The sequence below is a fragment of the Balaenoptera borealis genome (assembly GCF_965194805.1).
Source record: "Balaenoptera borealis genome assembly, chromosome: X".
NCBI classification, from domain to species: domain Eukaryota; kingdom Metazoa; phylum Chordata; class Mammalia; order Artiodactyla; family Balaenopteridae; genus Balaenoptera; species Balaenoptera borealis.
This window is the reverse complement of record NC_138881.1, coordinates 58,854,505-58,879,316: the sequence shown is the minus strand read 5'-3', so window position 1 is coordinate 58,879,316 and position 24,812 is coordinate 58,854,505. Positions and strand designations below refer to the sequence as shown.

The following is a 24,812-nucleotide window of genomic DNA, read 5'->3' as shown; positions in this document are numbered from 1 at the left end:
TTCATGTTATTCCTTAAAGTATGGTACCCAGAACAGAACACAGTTCTCTAGGTTCTATATGATAAGCTCAAAATAATCTTTCTCTTTAGATTTAGGAATGATCATCATTGTCTTTAGGTACCAATATAGCTAAGGTTGTTTTTTTTTTTCTTTTTTTGGGTGGTGGCAGTCACACCACACTAATGACTCATTTTGAGCTTTTGGTCCCCAGAAGACCCTCAGTCTTTTTTTAATACATGCTTCTATTAAGCTACATCTTGCCTGTCATATATTGGTGCAGTTAGTTTTGGAGACATAAATGCAGGACATTAATTTTTTCTTACATTAATGTCATTGCTATAACTGGAGGTTTAATTTTTGTTCCTGATTATATCTTCTGTCTTATTTGTTATCTGTTTCTCTTTCAACTTCTTCATCCAAATCATAGATAAAATTGTTAAATAGGAGAGGGCCAAGGACAGAATGTTATGTCATTAAAAACTTCACTTCAGGGACTTCCCTGGTGGTCCAGTTGCTAAGACTCTGCGCTCCCAGTGCAGGGGACCTGGGTTTGATCCCTGGTCAGGGAACTAGATACCACATGCTGCAACTAAGAGTTCGCATGATGCAACTAAAGATCCCGCATGCCGCACTGAAGATCCCACATGCTGCAGCTAAGACCCGACACAGCCAAATAAATAAATAAATATTAAAAAAAATAAAAACTTCACTTCAGGTTGACATCAATTCATTAAGCAGCAAGCTCTGAGTATGCTTTTTAAAAAATATTTGTTTATTTTTAAATTAATTTTCATTGGAGTATAGTTGATTTACAACGTTGTGTTTGTTTCTGCTGTACAGCAAAGTGAATCGGTTATACATATACATATGTCCACTCTTTTTTAGATTCTATTCCCATATAGGTCAGTACAGAGTATTGAGTAGAGTTCCCTATGCTATACAGTAGGTTCTTAGTTATCTATTTTATATATAGTAGTGTGTATATGTCAATCCCAATCTCCCAATTTAACCCTCCCCCCTCTTTCCCCCTTGGTAACCATAAGTTTGTTTTCTACATCTGTGACTCTATTTCTGTTTTATAAATAGGTTCATTTGTACCATGTTTTTTAGATTCCACATATAAGTGATATCACATGATATTTGTCTTTCTCTGTCTGACTTCACTCAGTATGACAGTCTCTAGGTCCATCCATTTTGATGTAAATGGCATTATTTCATTCTTTTTTTATGGATGAGTAATATTCTATTGTATATATATACCACATCTTCTTTATCCATTCCTCTGTTGATGGACATTTAGATTGCTTCCATGTCCCAGGTATTGTAAATAGTGCTGTAGTGAACATTGGGGTACATGTATCTTTTCGAATTATGGTTTTCTCCCAAAATATGCCCAGGAGTGGGATTGCAGGATCATATGGTAGCTCTATTTTTACTTTTTTAAAGGAACCTCCATAGTGTTCTCCATAGTGGCTGTACCAGTTTACATTCCCACCAACAGTGTAGGAGGAGGGTTCCCTTTTCTCCACACCCTCTCCAGCATTTATCGTTTGTAGATTTTTTGATGGCCATTGTGACTGGTGTGAGGTGATAACTCGTAGTTTTGATTTGCATTTCTCTAATAATTAGTGATGTTGAGCATCTTTTCATGTGTCTGTTGGCCATCTGTAGCCTTCTTTGGAGAAACGTCTGTTTAGGTCTTCTGCCCATTTTTTGATTGGGTTGTTTGTTTTTTTGATACTGAGCTGCATGAGCTGTTTGTATATTTTGGAGATTAATTCCTTGTTGGTTGCTTTGTTTGCAAATATTTTCTCCCATTCTGTGGGTTGTCCTTTTGTTTTGTTTATGGTTTCCTTTGCTGTACAAAAGCTTTTAAGTTTCATTAGGTCCCATTTGTTTATTTTTGTTTTTATTTTCATTACTCTAGGAGGTGGATCAAAAAAGATCTTGCTGAGATTTATGTCAGAGTGTGTTCTGCCTGTTTTCCTCTAAGAGTTTTATAGTATCTGGTCTTACATTTAGGTCTTTAATCCATTTTGAGTTTATTTTTGTGCATGGTGTTAAAGAATGTCCTAAATCTATTTTATTTTATTTTATTTTTTATTTTTTATTTTTTTTGTTTTTATTCCTGTTGGGATTTTTTTTTTAACATCTTTATTGGAGTATAATTGCTGTACATGGTGTGTTAGTTTCTGCTTTATAACAAAGTGAATGAGTTACACATATACATATGTTCCCATATATCTTCCCTCTTGTGTCTCCCTCCCTCCCACTCTCCCTATCCCACCCCTCTAGGTGGTCATAAACCACCTAGCTGATCTCCCTGTGCTATGCGGCTGCTTCCCACTAGCTATCTATTTTACGTTTGGTAGTGTATATATGTCCATGCCACTCTCTCACTTTGTCCCAGCTTACCCTTCCCCCTCCCGGTATCCTCAAGTCCATTCTCTAGTAGGTCTGTCTTGATTCCCATCTTGCCCCTTAGGTTCTTCATGACCATTTTTTTTTTTTTGGATTCCATATATATGTGTTAGCATACGGTATTTCTTTTTCTCTTTCTGAGTTACTTCACTCTGTATGACAGACTCTAGGTCCATCCACCTCACGACAAATAACTCAATTTCGTTTCTTTTTATGGCTGAGTAATATTCCATTGTATATATGTGCCACATCTTCTTTATCCATTCATCTGTCGATGAACACTTAGGTTGCTTCCATGTCCTGGCTATTGTAAATAGAGCTACAATGAACATTTTGGTACATGACTCTTTTTGAATTATGGCTTTCTCAGGGTATATGCCCACTAGTGGGATTGCTGTGTCATATGGTAGTTCTATTTGTAGTTTTTTAAGGAACCTCCATACTGTTCTCCAAAGTGGCTGTATCAATTTACACTCCCACCAACAGTGCAAGAGGGTTCCCTTTTCTCCACACCCTCTCCAGCATTTATTGTTTGTAGATTTTTTGATGATGGCCATTCTGACCAGTGTGAGATGATATCTCATTGTAGGTTTGATTTGCATTTCTCTAATGATTAATGATGTTGAGCATTCTTTCATGTGTTTGTTGGCAATCTGTATATCTTCTTTGGAGAAATGTCTATTTAGGTCTTCTGCCCATTTTGGGATTGGGTTGTTTGTCTTTTTGTTATTGAGCTGCATGAGTTGCTTGTAAATTTTGGAAATTAATCCTTTGTCAGTTGCTTCATTTGCAAATATTTTCTCCCATTCTGAAGGTTGTCTTTTGGTCTTGTTTATGGTTTCCTTTGCTTTGCAAAAGCTTTTAAGTTTCATTAGGTCCCATTTGTTTATTTTTGTTTTTATTTCCATTTCTCATAATTTTATTTTTTTTACATGGGACTGTCCAGTTTTTCCAGCACCATTTATTGAAGAGACTCTCTTTTCTCCGTTGTGTGTTCTTGCCTCCTTTGTCATAGATCAGTTGACCGTAGTTGTGTGGGTTTATCTCTGGGCTTTCTATCCTGTTCCATTGATCTATTTGTCTTTTTTTTCTGCCAGTACCATACTGTTTTGATTATTGTAGATTTGTAGTATAGTCTGAAGTCAGGGAGCCTGATTCCTCCAGCTCCGTTATTCTTTCTCAAGATTGCTTTGCTCTTCGTGGTCTTTCGTGTTTCCGTACAAATTGTAAAATTTTTTGTTCTAGTTCTGTGAAAAATGTCATTGGTAATTTGATAGGGTTTGCATGGAATCTGTAGATTGCTTTGGGTAGTATAGTCATTTTGACAATATTGATTCTTCCCGCCCAAGAATATGGTATAGCTCTCCATCCGCTTGTGTCATCTTTGATTTCTTCAGTATCTCATAGTTTTCTGAGTACAGGTCTTTTGCCTCCTTTGGTAGGTTTATTCCTAGTTATTTTTTTTTCTTTTTAATGCGATGGTAAATGGGATCGTTTCCTTAATTTCTCTTTCTGATCTTTCATTGTTAGTGTATAGGAATGCAAGAGATTTCTGTGTATTATTTTTGTATCCTGCAACTTTACCAAATTCATTGATGAGCTCTAGTACACTGAGTATGCTTATTCCACCTGCCTGATTTGCTCTGGTACTCTGAGAATGCCTATTCAACCTGCCTGACAAAGCCTGGAAACTGTCTTGTTCTATACTTGGCTTTATCTCTAGATTTAGAATTTTGGTTCATCTCTTTGAAGGGTTCTTGGGGCTCTCTGTGTATGAACGTCTGTTACCAACTCCTATTCATCGTTTTCCCCCAGCTTTATTGAGATATAATTGACATAATATTGTATAAGTTTAAGGTGTATGGCATAGTGATTTTTATACATGTATATACTGCAAAGTGATTATGGAAATAATGTTAGTTAAGACATCTGTCACCTCACATAGTTACAGTTTTGGGGAGGGATGAGGGAAATGGGTGAGGGTGATCAAAGTGGACGAACCTCCTGTTCACCTTTAAGGCTGCCTTCTTGATGGTGAACAATGTTTGATGCCACACTATGCTATCCTGCTCCTGACCCACAGCCTCCAGGGATTTCAGGTCTGTAGTACTTCTTCTTTCTTTCTCTCTCCTCAACTTCCTCTTTCCTTTTCCTTTCCTTTTCTTATTCTTTCTTTCTTAGAAATTAACTTTATTGAGATATACTTTACATACAATAAAATTCACACACTTAAAAAAACCAATTATTTATTTTTTGGCTGCATTGGGTCTTCCTTGCTGCATGCGAGCTTCCTCTAGTTGTGGCTAGCGGGGGCTACTCTTCGTTGCAGTGTGCGGGCTTCTCATTTTGGTGGCTTCTCTTGTTGTGGAGCATGGGCTCTAGGCATATGGGCTTCAGTAGTTGCAGCACGTAGGCTCAGTAGTTGCAGCACACGGGTCCTAGAGCACGTGGGCTTCAGTAGTTGTGGTGCGTGGGCTCAGAGTTGGGGTGCGTGGGCTCTAGGGTGCGTGGGCTTCAGTAGTTGTACGCGGGCTCCGTAGTTGTGGCTTGCGGGCTGTAGAGCACAGGCTCAGTAGTTGTGGCGCACAGGCTTAGTTGCTCCACGGCATGTGGGATCTTCCTGGACCAGGGATCGAACTCGTGTCCCCTACATTGGCAGGCGGATTCTTAACCACTGCGCCACCAGGAAAGTCCAAAATTCACACACTTTAAGTGTATAGGTTGATGCTTTTTTTTTTTTTGGGGCAAATATAACCTGTTTAACCACCGTTACAATCAAGAAATGGAACATTTTCATCTCAGAGAATTCTACCATACCCCTTTGCTGTCAATCTACCCACAGCCCTCTACCCCAGGCAACCACTGTTCTGATTTCTGTCACTGCAGATTAGTTTATAAATGAAATCATTCAGTATATACTCTTTTTTCCTATGGTGTCTTTCACTAAGCATAATCGTTTTGAGAGTCATCCATATTGTTTCATATATAAGTAGTTAATTCCTTTTTATTGTTTAGTAGCATTCCACTGAATGACTAGATCACAATTTGTTTATTCATCAGTTGATGGACATTTTTGACTATCATGACTAAAGTTACTATGAATATTCATGCATAAGCTTTAAGTGATTTAGGTTTTCATTTCTCTTGGGGAGAATATCTGGGAATGGATTTGCTGAGATGTAAAGTGCTTTTGTAACCAGGTTTTACCAGATTTTCTAGATTATTTCCTTTTTGGAGGACAGGTTTTGAAAGGCCCAAATTCTTAATTTAAGAAACAGTAGCATCTGGGCTGGGGGTGTTTCCTAAAACTGTCCTGCTTGATTCAGAAAGAAAAAGTTCCTCATCTTGACAAGCACCAGGACCATACAAAATAGAAGGTGACTTAACATGGGAATAGCAAAAAGTTGAGTGTTGTTGAATAGTTGTACCAAGATAATTCAGCCCAGTTGTCCTTCTCAACATGAGCGTTATTTCTTCTTAAAGAATGGCAACTGTTTTTCAAGCTTTGGAACTCCCTTTCCTGTTGTTAATTTGAAGAGAATTCTCCTTTTTCTAGATTTCTAACATCTTTGTATTTGCTATAATATAAACATCCTTATGGGCTATTCAAATATCCAAGTTTTTACTTTCTTTTTTCTGTTAAATCCATGACGACTGTTAAGGAAGTAGGTATTAACAATTTGTATCATTAAATCTTCAGAAGCCAATGACAGTATATACTTTAGACCAGCCCTGTACAATAGAAATATAATGTGAGCTACAATGTGATTTAAAAATTTCTAGTAGCCATATTTAAAAAGCAGAAACAGGTACAATTATTTTAAATAATAATAATAGTAATAATAATTTTGATACTATGTTTATAGCCCTACATATCCAAAATATTATTTCAACGTGTAATCAGTATAGAAAATTACTGAGATATTTTACATTTTTTATACTAAATCTTTGAAATCTGGTGTGTACTTTACAATTATAGCCCATCTCAATTTGGACTAACTACATTTCAAGTACTCAGTAGTCACATGTGGCTGCCATGTTAGACTGCAGATCTAGACTGAAAATTTTAGTAGGAAAACTCACTCAAGATAATTGACTTTCATTGAATCTCAAAGGACTTTATTCATTTGAAAGCCTCCCTCAACAATTTTTTCCAAATCCTTTACATGCCACAGTGGGATGCTCAGATTAGGAGTGATGGAATTATTAGGAAGTGTCCCAAGAGTGTGCCATGTAGCTCAGAGTCATAAGCACAGTGTCTGTATGGCCTGTGCAGAAATCTTGTTGATATACTTGTTGGAGTCATCTGGTATGCCCGTATTAGGTAGAAATAATATAGTTTATGAAATAAAGAGACAGTGTAACTAACAAAATGGAACTTTGTTAGTATACCATACCATGTATTTCAAGCTCTGGCCCCTACATACCTTTCTAATGGTGTTTCCTGTAACCTTCCTTTACCCTTTTCTCCAGCCATACATAACTGCTTATGGTTATTTGAACCCATTGTGCTTTCCACACCTGCATGTTTTTCCTTCTGTTTGGTATGTTGCCTGGCAAACTCGTAAGTGATCCTTCAAGACCCACCTCAAATAGCACTCAGTGAAGCCTATTCTGCCATCCCTATATCCTAGCTCTCAAACGGGTAGTTACTTAATTCTTCCTTTATATTTCTGTAGCGTCTTGCACTCACAGCACTTATTATATTGTAAGTTTTCTCATTTTAATTTCTCTTAATAGTGTGATCTGCGTGATGGTATAGACTGTTTCACTCATCTTTGTATTCCTAGTAAGGTCCCTAGTATCTGCCTGATAGCAAGCATTCAATAAATGTTTGTTGTATTACCTTTTACAAGGAGAAATATAGACACCAGCCAAAGCAGAAAGTACAGTTGTTGTGGATTTTGTTCATGCTGTACTACTAATAGCTTTGATCTTGGGCAAGTTAATTAACTTCCCTGTAGCTTATTTTAATTAATTATAAAATTAGAGTGCGTTACTAGAATTTTAAGGTGACTTACAGCTCTAAAAAATTGGTTGATTGATACATGTTGGTTGATTGATACATTGGTTGATTCCACATACATCTTGTGTGGAAATGTGTGTAAGCTCCTCAAGGGAGGGACTGTGTCTTGTTTACATTATTCTTGGTGCTTAGCAAAATACTTGATTATCATTAAATGTTAATTGAATTAATGAATGAAATAACTCTTGTCTTTTTCATTCATATTGCCCACAAGGATAGTAACACTGTCACCAGGGATGATGCTATATATTTCTGATGATGATTTGGAAATGCACATGGGCTCAGATAAAACTTTCCTGCGTTATTCTGTCACCATCAAAAGCAGTTCATAAGATCCTTAATTGTTTATGACATATTGCTTAGCAATCCTCTAAATAACTAGTGCATTCTGTTAGGAATGAAAAGGCTAAAGATATCTTGTGTGGAAAATTAGCTGTCATTCATTTGGTTTCATTAAATATTTGACTTTTTTTGCAAGCAAGTTTTATGTGTATTATGTGTAGTTTACAATAGTATAGAGATAAGAAATCACAAAGACAGTTGAATCAACTTAGGTTTCTTTCTTCCTTCAAAGACCTCTTTGGTGAGAGTTGCTATAATGTACTCAGCTTAGCTAATCCACTTCGACCTTCCAACTGTGTTGTTATAGTCTACTTATTGCATTCCCAACCTTTCCATGTATTGTTTTTGGTCTGATTTAGATGTGAATCTACTGGGCAGGTGCCTTGGATAAGTCTGTCTTCAGTGCCTAGTGCATTGTTAACACTCAGTAAACAAGTTAATTAATTAAGTTGTTAAACAGAAATAGCCTTTGGTAACCATGGTAACTAAAACAAAGCAGATCTTAGCTGAATAGAAGACTCAGTCAAGAGCAGCAGGGTTCAGCTACAATGGGTAAGATGATGTAATGAGAATAAAAGAGTAATATATACAGATACTTTGTAAATATATACAGATGTTTAGGGGTAGGATTGGATGAATTGGCAAATTGAGATTGGTTATTGACCTTGCATTTTATAGGAGTGTGAAAGAAATAAAATACCAGATTCATTGCAACATTTATACAATGTGCATTTGGTTGAGAGGACTGAGTTGTGGCTTTTTTGAGATATTCCTCTTACTGCTATGGTTTGTTCAATGTAAGTATAATTCTACCCTTTAGTCTCTAAAGTTTAGTGCCCTGGATGTGACTGGATGTCTTTCCTCACCAGAATCAAGTTGGAAATTCCTTTTTTGGTTAGCATGATATAGTCAGCTCTTGCCTTTTTACCTCCCCCCACCACCCAGCCAGTTGCCCTCCAAAATTTTACATAGCTTTATCTCCTGATGAGCCCAGGCTTAGGTTTGCTTCAGTCCCTGAGCCAGTTCTGTACAGGGCAAGAAAGAATAACAGTATTATGTTGTAGGGAAGAGACTGGTTTGGAATGAAGTCATAGTGGCCATCAGATTTGAGATTTAACATGCTGGGGGCATACTCTAGTCACCTGTTGAGCTTTAGAACTGTATCATTTCTGACTGTCATGATTTTCATGGAGCTAGCCTGCCCTGTATCCTTTCCTAGTTGCCCTCCAGGACCAAGATGCTGCTCAGAACTACAATACACTGCTGTGAATAATGCTCTTGGAACTATGGTTCATGCAGTTTCATCTGACTTCTGCATTATGATTCGCTGCTTGGATTCTCTTGTGCCATACCCAGTTTGTCAGTTGGGTCCTCCTGGAACATTGTATATGAAAAATGATCGTCTCTGACCATTAGATAGAAAGTATGATTTACAGTGTGGTTTTGTTTGTCACTAAACCTGTTCTGAGTTTGCTTGAGTTTTTTTGCCATGCCCTTTTGACACTGTTTTGGACATTTTGACTCTCCTCATTAAAAGTAGCCTCTGCTGGAATAGTTTTTCTTAGCTCACGATCAGAATTATAGTGTAGCACTCTGAATGGTGTTGGCTCATTTCTTTTCTCTCTATTTTTTAGTTGTCTCAGAGTCCTGGCAAGTCAATTCTTCCAGGCCTTTTCCAATAGGTCTAGTATAGTGGAAAGTACAGGATTTCAAATTAGAAAGCGTGAGTTCAGCTCCTAGTTTGCTACTTCCTCTTTCTGTCACCTTTGAGAAGTCACTATACTTTGTTATATCTCAGTTCCTGCATCTTATAAAAGTATCTCCCTTACAGAGTAGATTGATGATTAAATGAGAATGCATATTAAAAAGCTTTGAGACTGTAAAGCACTATGCAAATGTTAATTTTATTGTCATTTTTGGTTCTTTTCTCACTGAAGAAATTGCAAGTAATCATTGTGATTTGGAGTAAAATCTTGAATTGACCCTGGCAAGTCTTTGAACTGCTTTGGGTTTTGAATGACTGGTTGAGTTGATGGAGGTCACGGGGAGAGACTTGGCAGGACTGTTGATAGATTTTTTCCATGTTGTCACAGAAGCTCCCTTCCTCAAGGACAGGGAAGAAGTTTATTTTCTATTATACTGTACCTAGAATGCTGTCTACCTAATCAGAATTAACTGGTACATATTAACGTGGCTGCCTCAATAGAGTGACTCCCCAGTTTTAACTAGGATGAATCTCATTTAAGTTAAATTGACTGCAATCATGTTGTAAATCATATTTATTTCAGTAGCCAGGAAGATAATTTAATCATTTTTTTTCAAAATGTACAATATTGCCTGATATAACCTTAATACAGGGTGTTGTCTTCACATCTCAGGAATAGGCTGTATTTACAGAAGCTCTTTTCTGAGCTTCTCCCAGAAGCAAGTCTCTCCTTCATAGTGTAACTCTCAACCATTCAGCTATGTGATCTCTATTACTTACTCAGCTTTGCTGACTGCATTTTATCCTCAAGAACTGCAGTGCTCTCATTGCCTCAGCTGGTGTTAGTCAAGTTGCTCAACTGAATGACACTGAAAATATGTTTTGAAAGGACCAGAATTATTTTGACAAAGAATGAATTATATAAAATATTAAGAGAACATTCACAAATCAAAATTAACGCCTTCACAGTATCATATACTATGTAACTAGGAATTATAATTGGTATTCTAATAAAATATATTTCGATTTTTTTTAAAAGGAAGTCAAATTTAAAAATTTATATTGGGTTTTTTCTTTTCAAAAACATTTCAAGAAATCTGTTTTTAAAAAATATGTGGATTTTTAAAAACATCATTTAAAAACTTTCCTAGTTATTTTTTTAAATTGAGGTATAATTGACATACAACATTATATTAGTTTCAGGTGTACAACATAATGATTCAATATTTGTGTATATTACAAAATGATCAGCACAATAAGTCTAGTTTAACATCTATCACCATACATAGTTAGAAAATTTTTTTTGTGTGTTGATAACTTTTAAGATTTACTCTTTTTTTTTAAACATCTTTATTGGAGTATAATTGCTTTACAATAGTGTGTTAGTTTCTGCTTTATAACAAAGTGAATCAGTTATACATATACATATGTCCCCATATCTCTTCCCTCTTGCCTCTCCCTCCCTGCCACCCTCCCTATCCTACCCCTCTACGTGGTCACAAAGCAACGAGCTGATCTCCCTGTGCTATGGGGCTGCTTCCCACTAGCTAGCTATTTTACGTTTGGTAGCGTATATATGTCCATGCCACTCTCTCACTTTGTTGCAGCTTACCCTTCCCCTTCCCGGTATCCTCAAGTCCATTCTCTAGAAGGTCTGTGTCTTTATTCCCATCTTGCCCCTAGGTTCTTCAGGACCATTTTTTTTTTTTAGATTCCATATATATGTGTTAGCATACGGTATTTGTTTTTCTCTTTCTGACTTACTTCACTCTGTATGACAGACTCTAGGTCCGTCCACCTCAGTACAAATAACTCAATTTCATTTCCTTTTATGGCTGAGTAATATTCCATTGTATATATGTGCCACATCTTCTTTATCCATTGATCTGTTGATGGACACTTAGGTTGCTTCCATGTCCTGGCTATTGTAAATAGAGCTGCAGTGAACACTTTGGTACGTGACTCTTTTTGAATTATGGTTTTCTCAGGGTATATGCCCAGTAGTGGGATTGCTGTGTCATATGGTAGTTCTATTTGTAGTTTTTTAAGGAACCTCCATACTGTTCTCCAAAGTGGCTGTATCAATTTACACTCCCACCAACAGTGCAAGAGGGTTCCCTTTTCTCCACACCCTCTCCAGCATTTATTGTTTGTAGATTTTTTGATGATGGCCATTCTGACCAGTGTGAGATGATATCTCATTGTAGGTTTGATTTGCATTTCTCTAATGATTAATGATGTTGAGCGTTCTTTCATGTGTTTGTTGGCAATCTGTATATCTTCTTTGGAGAAATGTCTATTTAGGTCTTCTGCCCATTTTTGGATAGGGTTGTTTGTTTTTTTGATATTGAACTGCATGAGCTGCTTGTAAATTTCGGAGATTAATCCTTTGTCACTTGCTTCATTTGCAAATATTTTCTCCCATTCTGAGGGTTGTCTTTTGGTCTTGTTTATGGTTTCCTTTGCTGTGCAAAAGCTTTTAAGTTTCATTAGGTCTCATTTGTTTATTTTTCTTTTTATTTCCATTTCTCTAGGAGGTGGGTCAAAAAGGATATTGCTGTGATTTATGTCATAGAGTGTTCTGCCTGTGTTTTCCTCTAAGAGTTTGATAGTGTCTGGCCTTATATTTAGGCCTTTAATCCATTTTGAGGTTATTTCTGTGTATGGTGTTAGGGAGTGTTCAAATTTCATTCTTTTATGTGTGGCTGTCCAGTTTTCCCAGTACCACATATTGAAGAGTCTGTCTTTTCTCCATTGTATATTCTTGCCTCCTTTATCAAAGATAAGGGGACCATATGTGCGTGGGTTTGTCTCTGGGCTTTCTATCCTGATCCATTGATCTATGTTTCTGTTTTTGTGCCAGTACCATACTGTCTTGATTACTGTAGCTTTGTACTATAGTCTGAAGTCGGGGAGCCTGATTCCTCCAGCTCTGTTTTTCTTTCTCAAGATTGCTTTGGCTCTTCGGGTTCTTTTGTGTTTCCATACGAATTGTGAGATTTTTTTGTTCTAGTTCTGTGAAAAATGCCAGTGGCAGTTTGATAGAGATTGCATTGAATCTGTAGATTGCTTTGGGTAGTATAGTCATTTTCACAATGTTGATTCTTCCAATCCAAGAACATGGTATATCTTTCCATCTATTAGTATCATCTTTACTTTCTTTCATCAGTGTCTTATAATTTTCTGCATACAGGTCTTTTGTCTCCTTAGGTAGGTTTATTCCTAGATATTTTATTCTTTTGTTGAAATGGTAAATGGGAGTGTTTTCTTAATTTCACTTTCAGATATTTCATCATTAGTGTATAGGAATGCAAGAGATTTCTGTGCATTAATTTTGTATCCTGCTACTTTACCAAATTCATTGACTAGCTCTAGTAGTTTTCTGGTAGCATCTTTACGATTCTCTATGTATAGTATCATGTCATCTGCAAACAGTGACAGCTTTACTTCTTTTCTGATTTGGATTCCTTTTATTTCTTTTCCTTCTCTGATTGCTGTGACTAAAACTTCCAAAACTAGGTTGAATAATAGTGGTGAGAGTGGGCAACCTTGTTTTGTTCCTGATCTTAGTGGAAATGGTTTCAGTTTTTCACCATTGAGGACAATGTTGGCTGTGGGTTTCTCATATATGGCCTTTATTATGTTGAGGAAAATTCCCTCTATGCCTACTTTCTGGAGGGTTTTTATCATAAATGGTGTTGAATTTTGTCGAAAGGTTTCTCTGCATCTCTTGAGATAATCATATGGTTTTTCTCCTTCAATTTCTTAATATGGTGTATCACACTGATTGATTTGCGTATATTGGAGAATCCTTGCATTCCTGGGATAAACCCCACTTGATCATGGTGTATGATTCTTTTAATGTGCTGTTGGATTCTGTTTGCTAGTATTTTGTTGAGGATATTTACATCTATGTTCATCAGTGATATTGGCCGGTAGTTTTCTTTTGTTGTGACATCTTTTTCTGGTTTTGGTATCAGGGTGATGGTGGCCTCATAGAATGAGTTTGGGAGTGTTCCTCCCTCTCCTATATTTTGGAAGAGTTTGAGAAGGATAGGTGTTAGCTCTTCTGTAAATGTTTGATAGAATTCGCCTGTGAAGGCATCTGGTCCTGAGCTTTTGTTTGTTGGAAGATTTTTAATCACAGTCTCAATTTCAGTGCTTGTGATTGGTCTGTTCATATTTTCCATTTCTTCCTGGTTCAGTCTCGTAAGGTTGTGCATTTCTAAGAATTTGTCCATTTCTTTCAGGTTGTCCATTTTATTGGCATATAGTTGCTTGTAGTAATCTCTCATGATCCTTCGTATTTCTGCAGTGTCAGTTGTTACTTCTCCTTTTTCATTTCTAATTCTATTGATTTGAGTCTTCTCCCTTTTTTTCTTGATGAGTCTGGCTGATGGTTTATCAATTTTGTTTATCTTCTCAAAGAACCAGCTTTTAGTTTTATTGATCTCTGCTATCGTTTCCCTCATTTCTTTTTCATTTATTTCTGATCTGATCTTTATGATTTCTTTCCTTCTGCTAACTTTGGGGTTTTTTTGTTCTTCTTTCTGTAATGGCTTTAGGTGTAAGGTTAGGTTGTTTATTTGAGATGTTTCTTGTTTCTTAAGGTAGGATTGTATTGCTGCAAAGTTCCCTCTAGGAAATGCTCTTGCTACATCCCATAGGTTTTGGGTCGTCCTGTTTTCATTGTCATTGGTTTCTGGGTATTTTTTGATTTCCTCTTTGATTTCTTCAGTGATCTCTTGGTTATTAGTAGTGTATTGTTTAGCCTTCACGTGTTTGTATTTTTTACAGATTTTTTCCTGTAATTGATATCTAGTCTCATAGCGTTGTGGTCGGAAAAGATATTTGACACGATTTCAATTTTCTTAAACTTACCAAGGCTTGATTTGTGACCCAAGATATGATCTATCCTGGAGAATGTTCCATGAGCACTTGAGAAGAATATGTATTCTGTTGTTTTTGGATGGAATGCCCTGTAAATATCAATTAAGTCCATCTTGTTTAATGTATCATTTAAAGCTTGTGTTTCCTTATTTATTTTCATTTTGGATGATCTGTGCATTGGTGAAAGTGGGGTGTTAAAGTCCACTACTATGCTGGTGTTACTGTTGATTTCCCCTTTTATAGCTGTTAGTATTTGCCTTATTTATTGAGGTGCTCCTATGTTGGGTGCATAAATATTTACAACTGTGATATCTTCTTCTTGGATTGATCCCTTGATCATTATGTAGTGTCCTTCTTTGTCTCTTGTAATAGTCTTTGTCTTAAAGTCTATTTTGTCTGGTATGAGAATTACGACTCCAGCTTTCTTTTGATTTCCCTTTGAATGGAATATCTTTTTCCATCCCCTCACTTTCAGTCTGTATGTGTCCCTAGGTCTGAAGTGGGTCTCTTGTAGACAGCATATATACGGGTGTTGTTTTTGTATTCATTCAGCCTGTCTGTGTCTTTTGGTTGGAGCATTTAATCCATTTACATTTAAGGTAATTATTGATACGTATGTTTCTATTAGCATTTTCTTAATTGTTTTGGGTTTGTTATTGTAGGTCTTTTTCTTCTCTTGTGTTTCCTGCCTAGAGAAGTTCCTTTAGCATTTGTTGTAAAGCTGGTTTGGTGGTGCTGAATTCTCTTAGCTTTGGCTTGTCTGTAAAGGTTTTAATTTCTCCATCCAATCTGAATGACATCCTTTGCTGGGTAGAGTAATCTTGGTTGTTGGTTTTTCTCCTTCATCTCTTTAAATATGTCCTGCCACTCCCTTCTGGCTTGCAGAGTTTCTGCTGAAAGATCATCTGTCAACCTTATGGGGATTCCCTTGTATGTTATTTGCTGTTTTTCCCTTGCTGCTTTTAATTTTTTTCTTTGTATTTAAATTTTGATAGTTTGATTAGTATGTGTTTTGGCGTGTTTCTCCTTGGATTTATCCTGTATGGGAGTCTCTGTGCTTCCTGGACTTGATTAACTATTTCCTTTCCCATATTAGGGAAGTTTTCAACTATAATCTCTCGAAATATTTTCTCAGTCCTTTTCTTTTTGTTTTCTTCTTCTGCGACCACTATAATTCGAATGTTGCTGTGTTTAATATTGTCCCAGAGGTCTCTGAAACTGTCCTCAGTTCTTTTCATTCTTTTTTCTTTATTCTGCTCTGCACTAGTTATTTCCACTATTTTATCTCCCAGGTCACTTATCCGTTCTTCTGACTCAGTTATTCTGCTATTGATCCCTTCTAGAGAATTTTTAATTTCATTTATTGTGTTGTTCATCACTGTTTGTTTGCTCCTTAGTTTTTCTAGGTCCTTGTTAAACGTTTCTTGTATTTTCTCCATTCTAGATTTTGGATCATCTTTACTATCATTCTGAATTCTTTTTCAGGTAGACTGCCTATTTCCTCTTCATTTGTTAGGTCTGGTGGGTGTTTGCCTTGCTCCTTCATCTGCTGTGTGTTTCTCTGTCTTCTGATTTTGCTTAACTTACTGTGATTGGGGTCTCCTTTTCGCAGGCTGCAGGTTCGTCGTTCCCGTTGTTTTTAGTGTCTGCCCCCAGTGGCTAAGGTTGGTTCAGTGGGTTGTGTAGGCTTCCTGGTGGAGGGGACTAGTGCCCGTGTTCTGGTGAATGAGGCTGGATCTCTTCTTTCTGGTGGGCAGGTCCACGTCTGGTGGTTTGTTTTGGGGTGTCTGTGGCTTTATTATGATTTTAGGCAGACTCTCTGCTAATGGGTGGGGTTGTGTTCCTGTCTTGCTAGTTGTTTGGCATAGGGTGTCCAGCACTGTAGCTTGCTGGTCATTGAGTGGAGCTCGGTCTTGGCGATGAGATGGAGATCTCTGGGAGATTTTCGCCGTTTGATATTACGTGGAGCTGGGAGGTCTCTTGTGGACCAGTGTTCTGAACTTGGCTCTCCCACCTCAGAGGCACAGCCCTGACGCCTGGCTGGAGCACCAAGAGCCTGTTATCCACACGGCTCAGAATAAAAGGAAGAAAAAAAGGAAAGAAAGGAGAAGATAAAATAAAATAAAATAAAATAAAGTTATTAAAATAAAAAATAAAAATAATTTAAAACAAAATTTTTTTAAGTAATAAAAAAAAAGGAAGAAAGAAAGCAGAGTGCAACCAAAGCAAACCAAAAAACAAATCTACCAATGATAATAAGTGCTAAAAACTATACTAAAAAACAACAAGAACAAAAATCATGGACAGACAGAACCCTAGGACAAATGGTAAAAGCAAAGCTATAAAGAGAAAATCACACACAGAAGCACACACATACACACTCACATAAAGAGGAGAAGGGAAAAAATATATATATATTGTTGCTCCCAAAGTCCACCTCCTCAATTTAGGATGATTTGTTGTCTATTCAGGTATTTTGCAGATGCAGGGTACATCAAGTTGATTGTGGAGATTTAATCCGCTGCTCTTGAGGCTGCTGGGAGAGATTTCCCTTTCTCTTCTTTGTTCGCACACCTCCTAGGGTTCAGCTTTGGAGTTGGACCCGCCTCTGTGTGTAGGTTGCCTGAGGGCATCTGTTCTTCGCTCAGACAGGATGGGGTTAAAGGAGCAGCTGATTCGGGTGCTCTGGATCACTCAGGCCTGGGGGAGCGAGAGGTACGGAGTTTGGGGCGAGCCTGCGGCGGCAGAGCCCAGCGTGACGTTGCACCAGCCTGAGGCGCGCTGTGTGTTCTCCCGGGGATGTTGTCCCTGGATCACGGGACCCTGGCGGTGGCGGGCTGCACAGGCTCCTGGGAGGGGAGGTTTGGATAGTGACCTGTGCTCGCACACAGGCTTCTTGGTGGCGGCAGCAGCAGCCTTAGCGTCTCATGCCCTTCTCTGGAGCTCCTTTATGTGTGCTCTGAATCGTCTCTCCTGGCACACCAGGAAACAAAGGGGCAAGAAAAAGTCTCTTGCCTCTTCAGCAGCTCCAGACTCTTTCCTGGACTCCCTCCCGGCTAGCTGTGGCACACTAGCCCCTTCAGGCTGTTTTCACGCAGCCAACCCCAGTCCTCTCCCTGGGATCCAACCTTCGAAGCCCGAGCCTCAGCTCCCAGACCCCGCCCGCCCCGGCGGGTGAGCAGACAAGCCTCTCGGGCTGGTGAGTGCTGGTCAACACCGATCCCCTGTGCGGGAATCTCTCCACTTTGCCCTCCGCACCCCTGTTGCTACGCTCTCCTCCGTGGCTCCGAAGCTTCCCCCTCCACCACCCACAGTCTCCGCCTGTGAAGGGGCTTCCTAGTGTGTGGAAACCTTTCCTTCTTCACAGCTCCCTCCCAGAGGTCCAAGTCCCATCCCTATTCTTTTGTCTCTGTTTTTTTTTTTATTTTTGCCCTACCCAGGTACGTGGGGAGTTTTTTGCCTTTTGGGAAGTCTGAGGTCTTCTGCCAGCATTCAGTAGGTGTTCTGTAGGAGTTGTTCCACTTGTAGATGTATTTCTGATGTATTTGTGGGGAGGAAGGTGATCTCCATGTCTTACTCCTCTGCCATCTTGAAGGTCTACTCTAGTAGCCTTCTTATTTAAGTATTATTTACTCAATGTGTTGGTTTTAGGGCATTCTGTCTGAGCTTCAGTCTCCTCCGCCATCTTGAAGCTCCTCCCAAGATTTACTCTTAACAATTTAAAAATATACAGTATAGTAATAACTGTAGTTGGCATGCTGGATATTACATCCCTATGACCTATTTATTTTATAACTGGAAGTTTGTACCTTTTGACTTCCTTTACCCATTTGGCCTCCCCCTCCACTTCCGGCTTCTGGCAACCACCAGTCTGTTTCCTGTATCTATGAGCCTTTTTTTTTTTTTAAATGATTCCACATGTAAGTGAGATCATACGGTATTTGTCTTTCTCTGTGTGACTTATTTCACTTAGTATAACGCCTTTAAGGTCCATCCATGTTTCAGATGACGATTTCATTTTTTTTATGGCTGAATAACATTTTATTGTATATATTTACCACATTTTTTAAATCAATTCATCGATGGAGACTTAGGTTCTTTCTACATCTTGGTTATTGTAAATAATGCTGCAATGAACATGGGGTTGCACAGGTCTTTTCAAGTTAGTGTTTTCATTTTCTTCAGATAAATACCCTGAAGTGGAATTGCTGGATCATATGGTAGTTCTATTTTTAATTTTTTGAGGAACCTCCCTACTGTTTTCCATAGTGGCTGCACCAATTTACATTTCCACAAACAGTGTTGAGGGTTCCCTTTTCTCCACATCCCTGCCAACACTTGTTATTGCTTGTCTTTTTATGATGGTCATTCTAACAGGTGTGAGGTGATATCTCATTATGGTTTTGATTTGCATTTCCTTGATGATTAATGATGTTGAACATCTTTTTTTTCATGTACGTGTTGGCCTTCACTGTGTTTTCTTTGGAAAAGTGTCTATTCAGACATTTTTAAATTGGATTTTCTTTTGTTATTAAGTTGTATGGTTTCTTTATATATTTTGGATATTAAGCCCTTATCAGATATATGGTATGCAAATATTTTCTCCCATTCTAAACTTTCCTAATTCTGTTATCAATATTTTGAGCAAGGGCTATAATATATATACTTCTCAGCCTAATGCTTACCTAATCTTAGAAGAATCAAGATATTTAATATTAGTCTTTCTATTAACTAATTTATGGGAGTAAGGAAGCTAGAGGTTTTTCTTTTCATATGTATCATTACTTGAGGCATATGAAATATGTATGGTATATTTTCCCTAATATCTCTTATCATGCAGTAGGTACTAAAGAGTCTATGAGCTTTAAAAAATGTTTGAGTGTATTTGAAAATAAGTTGCTTTGTGAAGTCTCTGTGTGAATCTATTTTCTGATATTTAACTGAAAACTTCTCTTTTTTAAAAAAATTTATTTATTTGTTTATTTACTTTTGGCTGCGTTCGGTCTTTGTTGCTGCACGCGGGCTTTCTCTAGTTGCGGCGAGTGGGGGCTTCTCTTTGTTGTGGTGTACGGGTTTCTCATTGTGGTGGCTTCTCTTGTTGCAGAGCATGGGCTCTAGGCACGCGGGCTCAGTAGTTGTGGCTCACGGGCTCCGGAGTGCAGGCTCAGTAGTTGAGGTGCACGGGCTTATTTGCTTCCGCAGAATGTTGGATCTTCCTGGATCAGGGCTCGAACCCGTACCCCCTGCATTGGTAGGCGGATTCTTAACTACTGTGCCACCAGGGAAGTACTGAAAATTTTTCATTTAGCAGATTTATTGTTCGTTGTAGCAGGTTAAAAATCTGTTTATTGTAGCAGATTAAAAATCTTCCAGAAGGTGCTCTTATGTTATTGTTATGAATATTAACAACATTCTTGCCAGTTAATGCTCAGAAATGTTGCAGGAAATTAGAGACATGTAGGTTATGGAGACCTCTGTTACACGAGTTTGGAAAAACCTCAATTTTGATAATATGAAAGGCATCAATTATGGTTCTACATTATGTTTGGGTTTTAAGGAATTCTATGGCCTAATAAGATTCAGGTATATCGGGTCTGGAGCTTAAGACTATTTAGAAAATGGTGACATCATTTGTACAGATTCAATAACTGGCTAATGTTGTTGCTAATTGAGCATGTCATTTTTTTCTCACAAAGTAAGGTCAGGACTTCAGCGTATGTCTGTCTAATGCTTTAAAGTATTAATAAGTATTTTAGTTTTACAGGGCATGTATCTAAGTCTCCCTTCAGAATTTCTACATTTTGTAGTTTTGAAGACATTGTTAATGTCTTTTCTGTAGTTTTAAGATGACCTATAATAACATGACTATTTGTGAAGTCAATGCATTTTACTTTGAGAATGAGTAATGATGATTAAGGTATAAACAAGTGACTCCCAGGAAATACAAATTTTATTTGAAAATTATACTTTGCCTTTAGCTAAAATAAGCTTTGTCTCCAGTTTGGTTTTACTCTAAGGAGTATTGAAGTTTCTCCATGCTGTATTCATTTGACAAAAGGTCTAGGAACAGATTTCAGAATGATTTGCTACTTTCAGCCAATGGTGATAGTTCACAGCACTTTTATCATTTATTGTTATTTCAGAAATTGTTGAAAACCTGATTGTAGAAGACAGTTCATTTATGGTACATGAGGCGATTGATAGACTCTTCGCAGACATAGAAATTTTCAACAGCGAGTCTATGGCTGAAATACAGGACTCTGAGGTTGGTATTTTGTTTATAAGTTTTGATGATTTTGTTTATAAGTTTTGATGATTCACTGTTTTAATTAATGTATAAGTAAAAAAATAGACTTCATGATTAACATGAAATCTAAATACATGGAAATCAAGCCTAATGGCACATTTAGGGAAAATAGTGTTTTAGAAACCAATGGAAAAATATGTCTCAAATTTAATATGTACTATTTAATCTGTCTAGGCTTCAGTTTTCTCATCTCTTAAAAGGAGCATAATAAAACCCATCTCCCAGTGTTGTTGTGAATAGTAAACAAAATAACATATTTAAGGTCCTGGGTGCATAGTAGTTAGTCGCTTAGTAATAGTTCTCGGGCTTCCCTGGTGGCGCAGTGGTTAAGAATCTGCCTGCCAACGCAGGGGACATGGGTTCGAGTCCTGGTCCTGGAAGATCCCACATGCCACGGAGCAACTAAGCCCGTGCGCCACAATAAGAGAAGCCACTATGATGAGAAGCCTGCACACCGCAACGAAGAGTAGCCCCTGCTCGCTGCAACTAGAGAAAGCCTGTGCGCAGCAATGAAGACCCAACACAGCCAATAAATAAAATAAATAAATAAAAAAAATAATAATAGTTCTCTTTTCCTTCCTTCTGCAGCAAAGTAAGAAACTACGTGGTACCTGGTAGTGGGGAACTCAGTTGACTATAAACCTTCAGTGGTGCTATTTTTGGGGTTTTTTTCTAGTGTTTAATTGGAGATCTGTCACTTAATTTTGAAATTGCCTTGAGGTTCTGAAATACTTTTGGGAATGTTTACCTTGGGCAGATCCTTCCATTTTGGTGATTGCACATATGGAAAGGTGAGAATAAAGTTTGTTGTAATTATGTCTCATATATATATAACTTTATATATATAATTTTATTTATATAATTCATATGCCATATAATTTACCCATTTCAAGTGTACAATTCAATGATTTTTAGTATTTCACAGAGTTGTGCACACATCACCACAGTTAAGTTTAGAACATTTTCATCACCTCTGAAAGAAACCTTGCACCCATTCACAGACACTCTCCATTTCCTCCTCTCTCCTCCAGCTCTAGGCAACCTCTAATCTACTTTCCATCTCTATGGATTTGCCTATCCTGGACATGTTATATAAATGGAATCATACAATACGTGGTCTTTTGGGACTGACTTCTGTCACTTAGCATAATGTTTTCAAGGTTCTTCCATGTTGTAGCATGTATCTGTACTTCATTACTTTTTTTTAAAATTCTAATTTCCATTTGAAAGCTTGAGTTTATTTATTTATTGATTGATTGATTGGCTGCATTGGGTCTTCATTGATGTGCGTGGGCTTTCTCTAGTTGCGGCGAGCGGGGGCTACTCTTTGTTGCGGTGTGAAGGCTTCTCATTGCGGTGGCTTCTCTAGTTGTGAAGCACGGGTTCTAGGCATGCAGGCTTCAGTAGTTGTGGCACGTGGGCTCAGTAGTTGTGGCTCGTGGGGTCTAGAGCACAGGCTCAGTAGTTGTGGCGCATGGGATTAGTTGCTCTGAGGCATGTGGGATCTTCCCAGACCAGGGCTCAAACCCGTGTCCCCTGCATTGGCAGGCAGATTCTTAACCACTGCGCCACCAGGGAAGTCCCATGTACTTCATTACCTTTTATGGCTGATAATATTCCATTCTTTGGACATATCATGTTTTGTATATCCATTCATCTGTTGATGAACATTTGGGTTGTTTACACCTTTTGGCTACTATGAATAATGCTGCTATGAACATTCATGTACAGGTTTTTATGTTTTTATTTCTCTTAGGTATATACCTAGGAGTGACATTGCTGGTCATATGGTAACTCTGTTTAACTTTTGAGGAACTGCCAGATTGTTTTCCAAAGTTACTGTACCATTTTACATTCCCACCGGCAGCATATCAGTGACCCAATTTTTCCACATCATCACCAATACTTATTATTAGCTTTTTGATTATAGCCATCCTAGTGAGTGTGAAGTAGTATCTCATTGTGTTTGTTTTATTTTTAATTGTGGTAAAGTATACATAATGTAAAATTTACCATCTTAACTATTTTTAAATGTAAAATTCAGTAGTATTGAGTACATTCACATCGTTGTGCAACCAATCTCCAGAACTCTTTTGATCTTGTAAAACTGAAATTCTATACCTATTAAACAACAACTCCCCATTCTCCCTTTCCCCCAGACCCTGGCAGCCACCATTCTACTTTCTATCTCTGTAAGTTTGACTACTCTTGGTACTTCATATAAGTGGAATCATACAGTATTTATCGCCTTGTGACTGGCATATTTCACTCAGTATAATGTCCTCAGATTTATCCATGGTGTAGTATGTGTCAGAATTTCTGCCTTCTTTTTATCCCCTCCCCCAGAATTTCTGTCCTTTTTAAGGCTTCATAATATTCCTTTATGTGTACATACCACATTTTGTTTATCTATACATCAGTCCATAGATACTTGAACTGCTTCCACCTTTTGGCTTTTGTGAATAATGCAGCTATGAACATGGGTATAAAAGTATCTGTTCAAGTCCCTGCTTTCAATTCTTTTGGGTATATACCCAGAAGTGGAATTGCTGGATCATATGGTAATTCTATTTTTTTTTTTTTCTGAGGAACTGCCATACTGTTTACCATAGTGGCTGCACCATTTTTTTTTTTTTTTTGCTGCACCATTTTAAATTCCCATCAGTAGTGCACGAGGGTTCCAATTTCTCTACATCCTTACCAACACTTGTTATTTCTGTTTTTGGATAGTAGTCATCCTAATGGGTGTGTGGTGGTATCTCATTGTGGTTAATTTGTTTCCCTGATGGCTGATGATGTTGAGCATCTTCTCATGTGCTTATTGGTCATTTGCATATTTTCTTTGGAGAAATATCTATTAAGGTCCTTTGCCAATTTTTAAATTGAGTTGTCTTTTTATTATGAGTAGTAGGAGTTCTTTATATATTCCAGATACAAGTCACTTATCAGATACGTGACTTGAAAAATATTTTCTCCCATTCTGTGAGTTATCTTTTCACTTTCTTGATTGTATCCTCTGAAGCAAAAAAGTTTAAAATTTTGATGAAGTCTAACTTATCAAGTCTTTCTTTTATTGTTTATACTTTTGGTGTCATATCTAAGGAGGCTTTTCCTAACCCAAGGTCGTGAAGACTTACTGTTATGTTTTCTTCTGAGAGTTTTATAGTTTTAGTTCTTACCTTTAGGTTTATGATCCATTTTGAGTTTACTTTTGCATATCGTATGAGGAAGGGATCCAAATTCATTCTTTTGCATGTGGATATCAAGCTGTCCCAGTATGTTTGTTGACTGTTCTTTCCCCATTAAATTTGTGTTAGTATCCTTGTCAAAAATCAATTGACCATAAATATGAGGGTTTATTTCTGGATTCTCAGATCTATTCCATTGATCTGTATGTCTGTCCTTATGCCAGTACTACACTCTCCTGATTATTGTAGCTTTGTAGAAAGTTTTGAAATTGGAAATGTGAGTCCTTTAACTTTGTTCTTCTCTTTCAAGATTCTTTTGACTATTCTGGGGTCCCTTGAATTTCTATATGAAATTTAGGATCTGCTTGCCAATTTCTGCAAAGAAGACAGCTGGAATTTTGATGGGTAGTGCATAAATCCATAGATCAATTTGGGGAGTATTGCCAACTTAACAGTATTAAGTGTTCTAAGCCATAAAATGGTATGTCTTTCCATTTATTGTTTAATTTTTTCAGCGTTTTTAGTTTGGAGTATAAGTTTTGTACTTTTTTGTTAAATTTTCTACATGTTTTATTTCTTTTGATGTTACTGTAGATGTATTGTTTTCGTAATTTAATTTTCAGATTATTCATTGCTAATGTAATTGTTTTTCATGTATTGATCTGGTATCCTACAACCTTGTTAAATTTGTTAATTACTTCTAAAGTTGTTAGTATATTTTTTTACATAAAAGTCTCTTTTTAGAATGCTCAACATCATTAATCATTAGAGAAATGCAAATCAAAACTACAATGAGATATTATCTCACACCAGTCAGAATGGCCATCAGCAAAAAATCTACAAACAATAAATGCTGGAGAGGGTGTGGAGAAAAGGGAAGCCTCTTGCGCTGTTGGTGGGAATGTAAATTGATACAGCCACTATGGAGAACAG

The 24,812-nt window shown here is 37.4% G+C and overlaps 1 protein-coding gene across 1 annotated transcript in view; it reads left to right on the top strand.

Annotated features, from left to right (window-relative positions):
• The window catches only part of LOC309620325 (testis-expressed protein 11-like), a 190,795-nt gene that overhangs the window by 4,913 nt on the left and 161,070 nt on the right, over nt 1-24,812 (top strand). Inside the window, exon 3 of the mRNA XM_082376471.1 lies at nt 20,528-20,649. Coding sequence (XP_082232597.1) covers nt 20,528-20,649 — 122 coding nt within the window. The remainder of the gene's footprint in view (nt 1-20,527; nt 20,650-24,812) is intronic.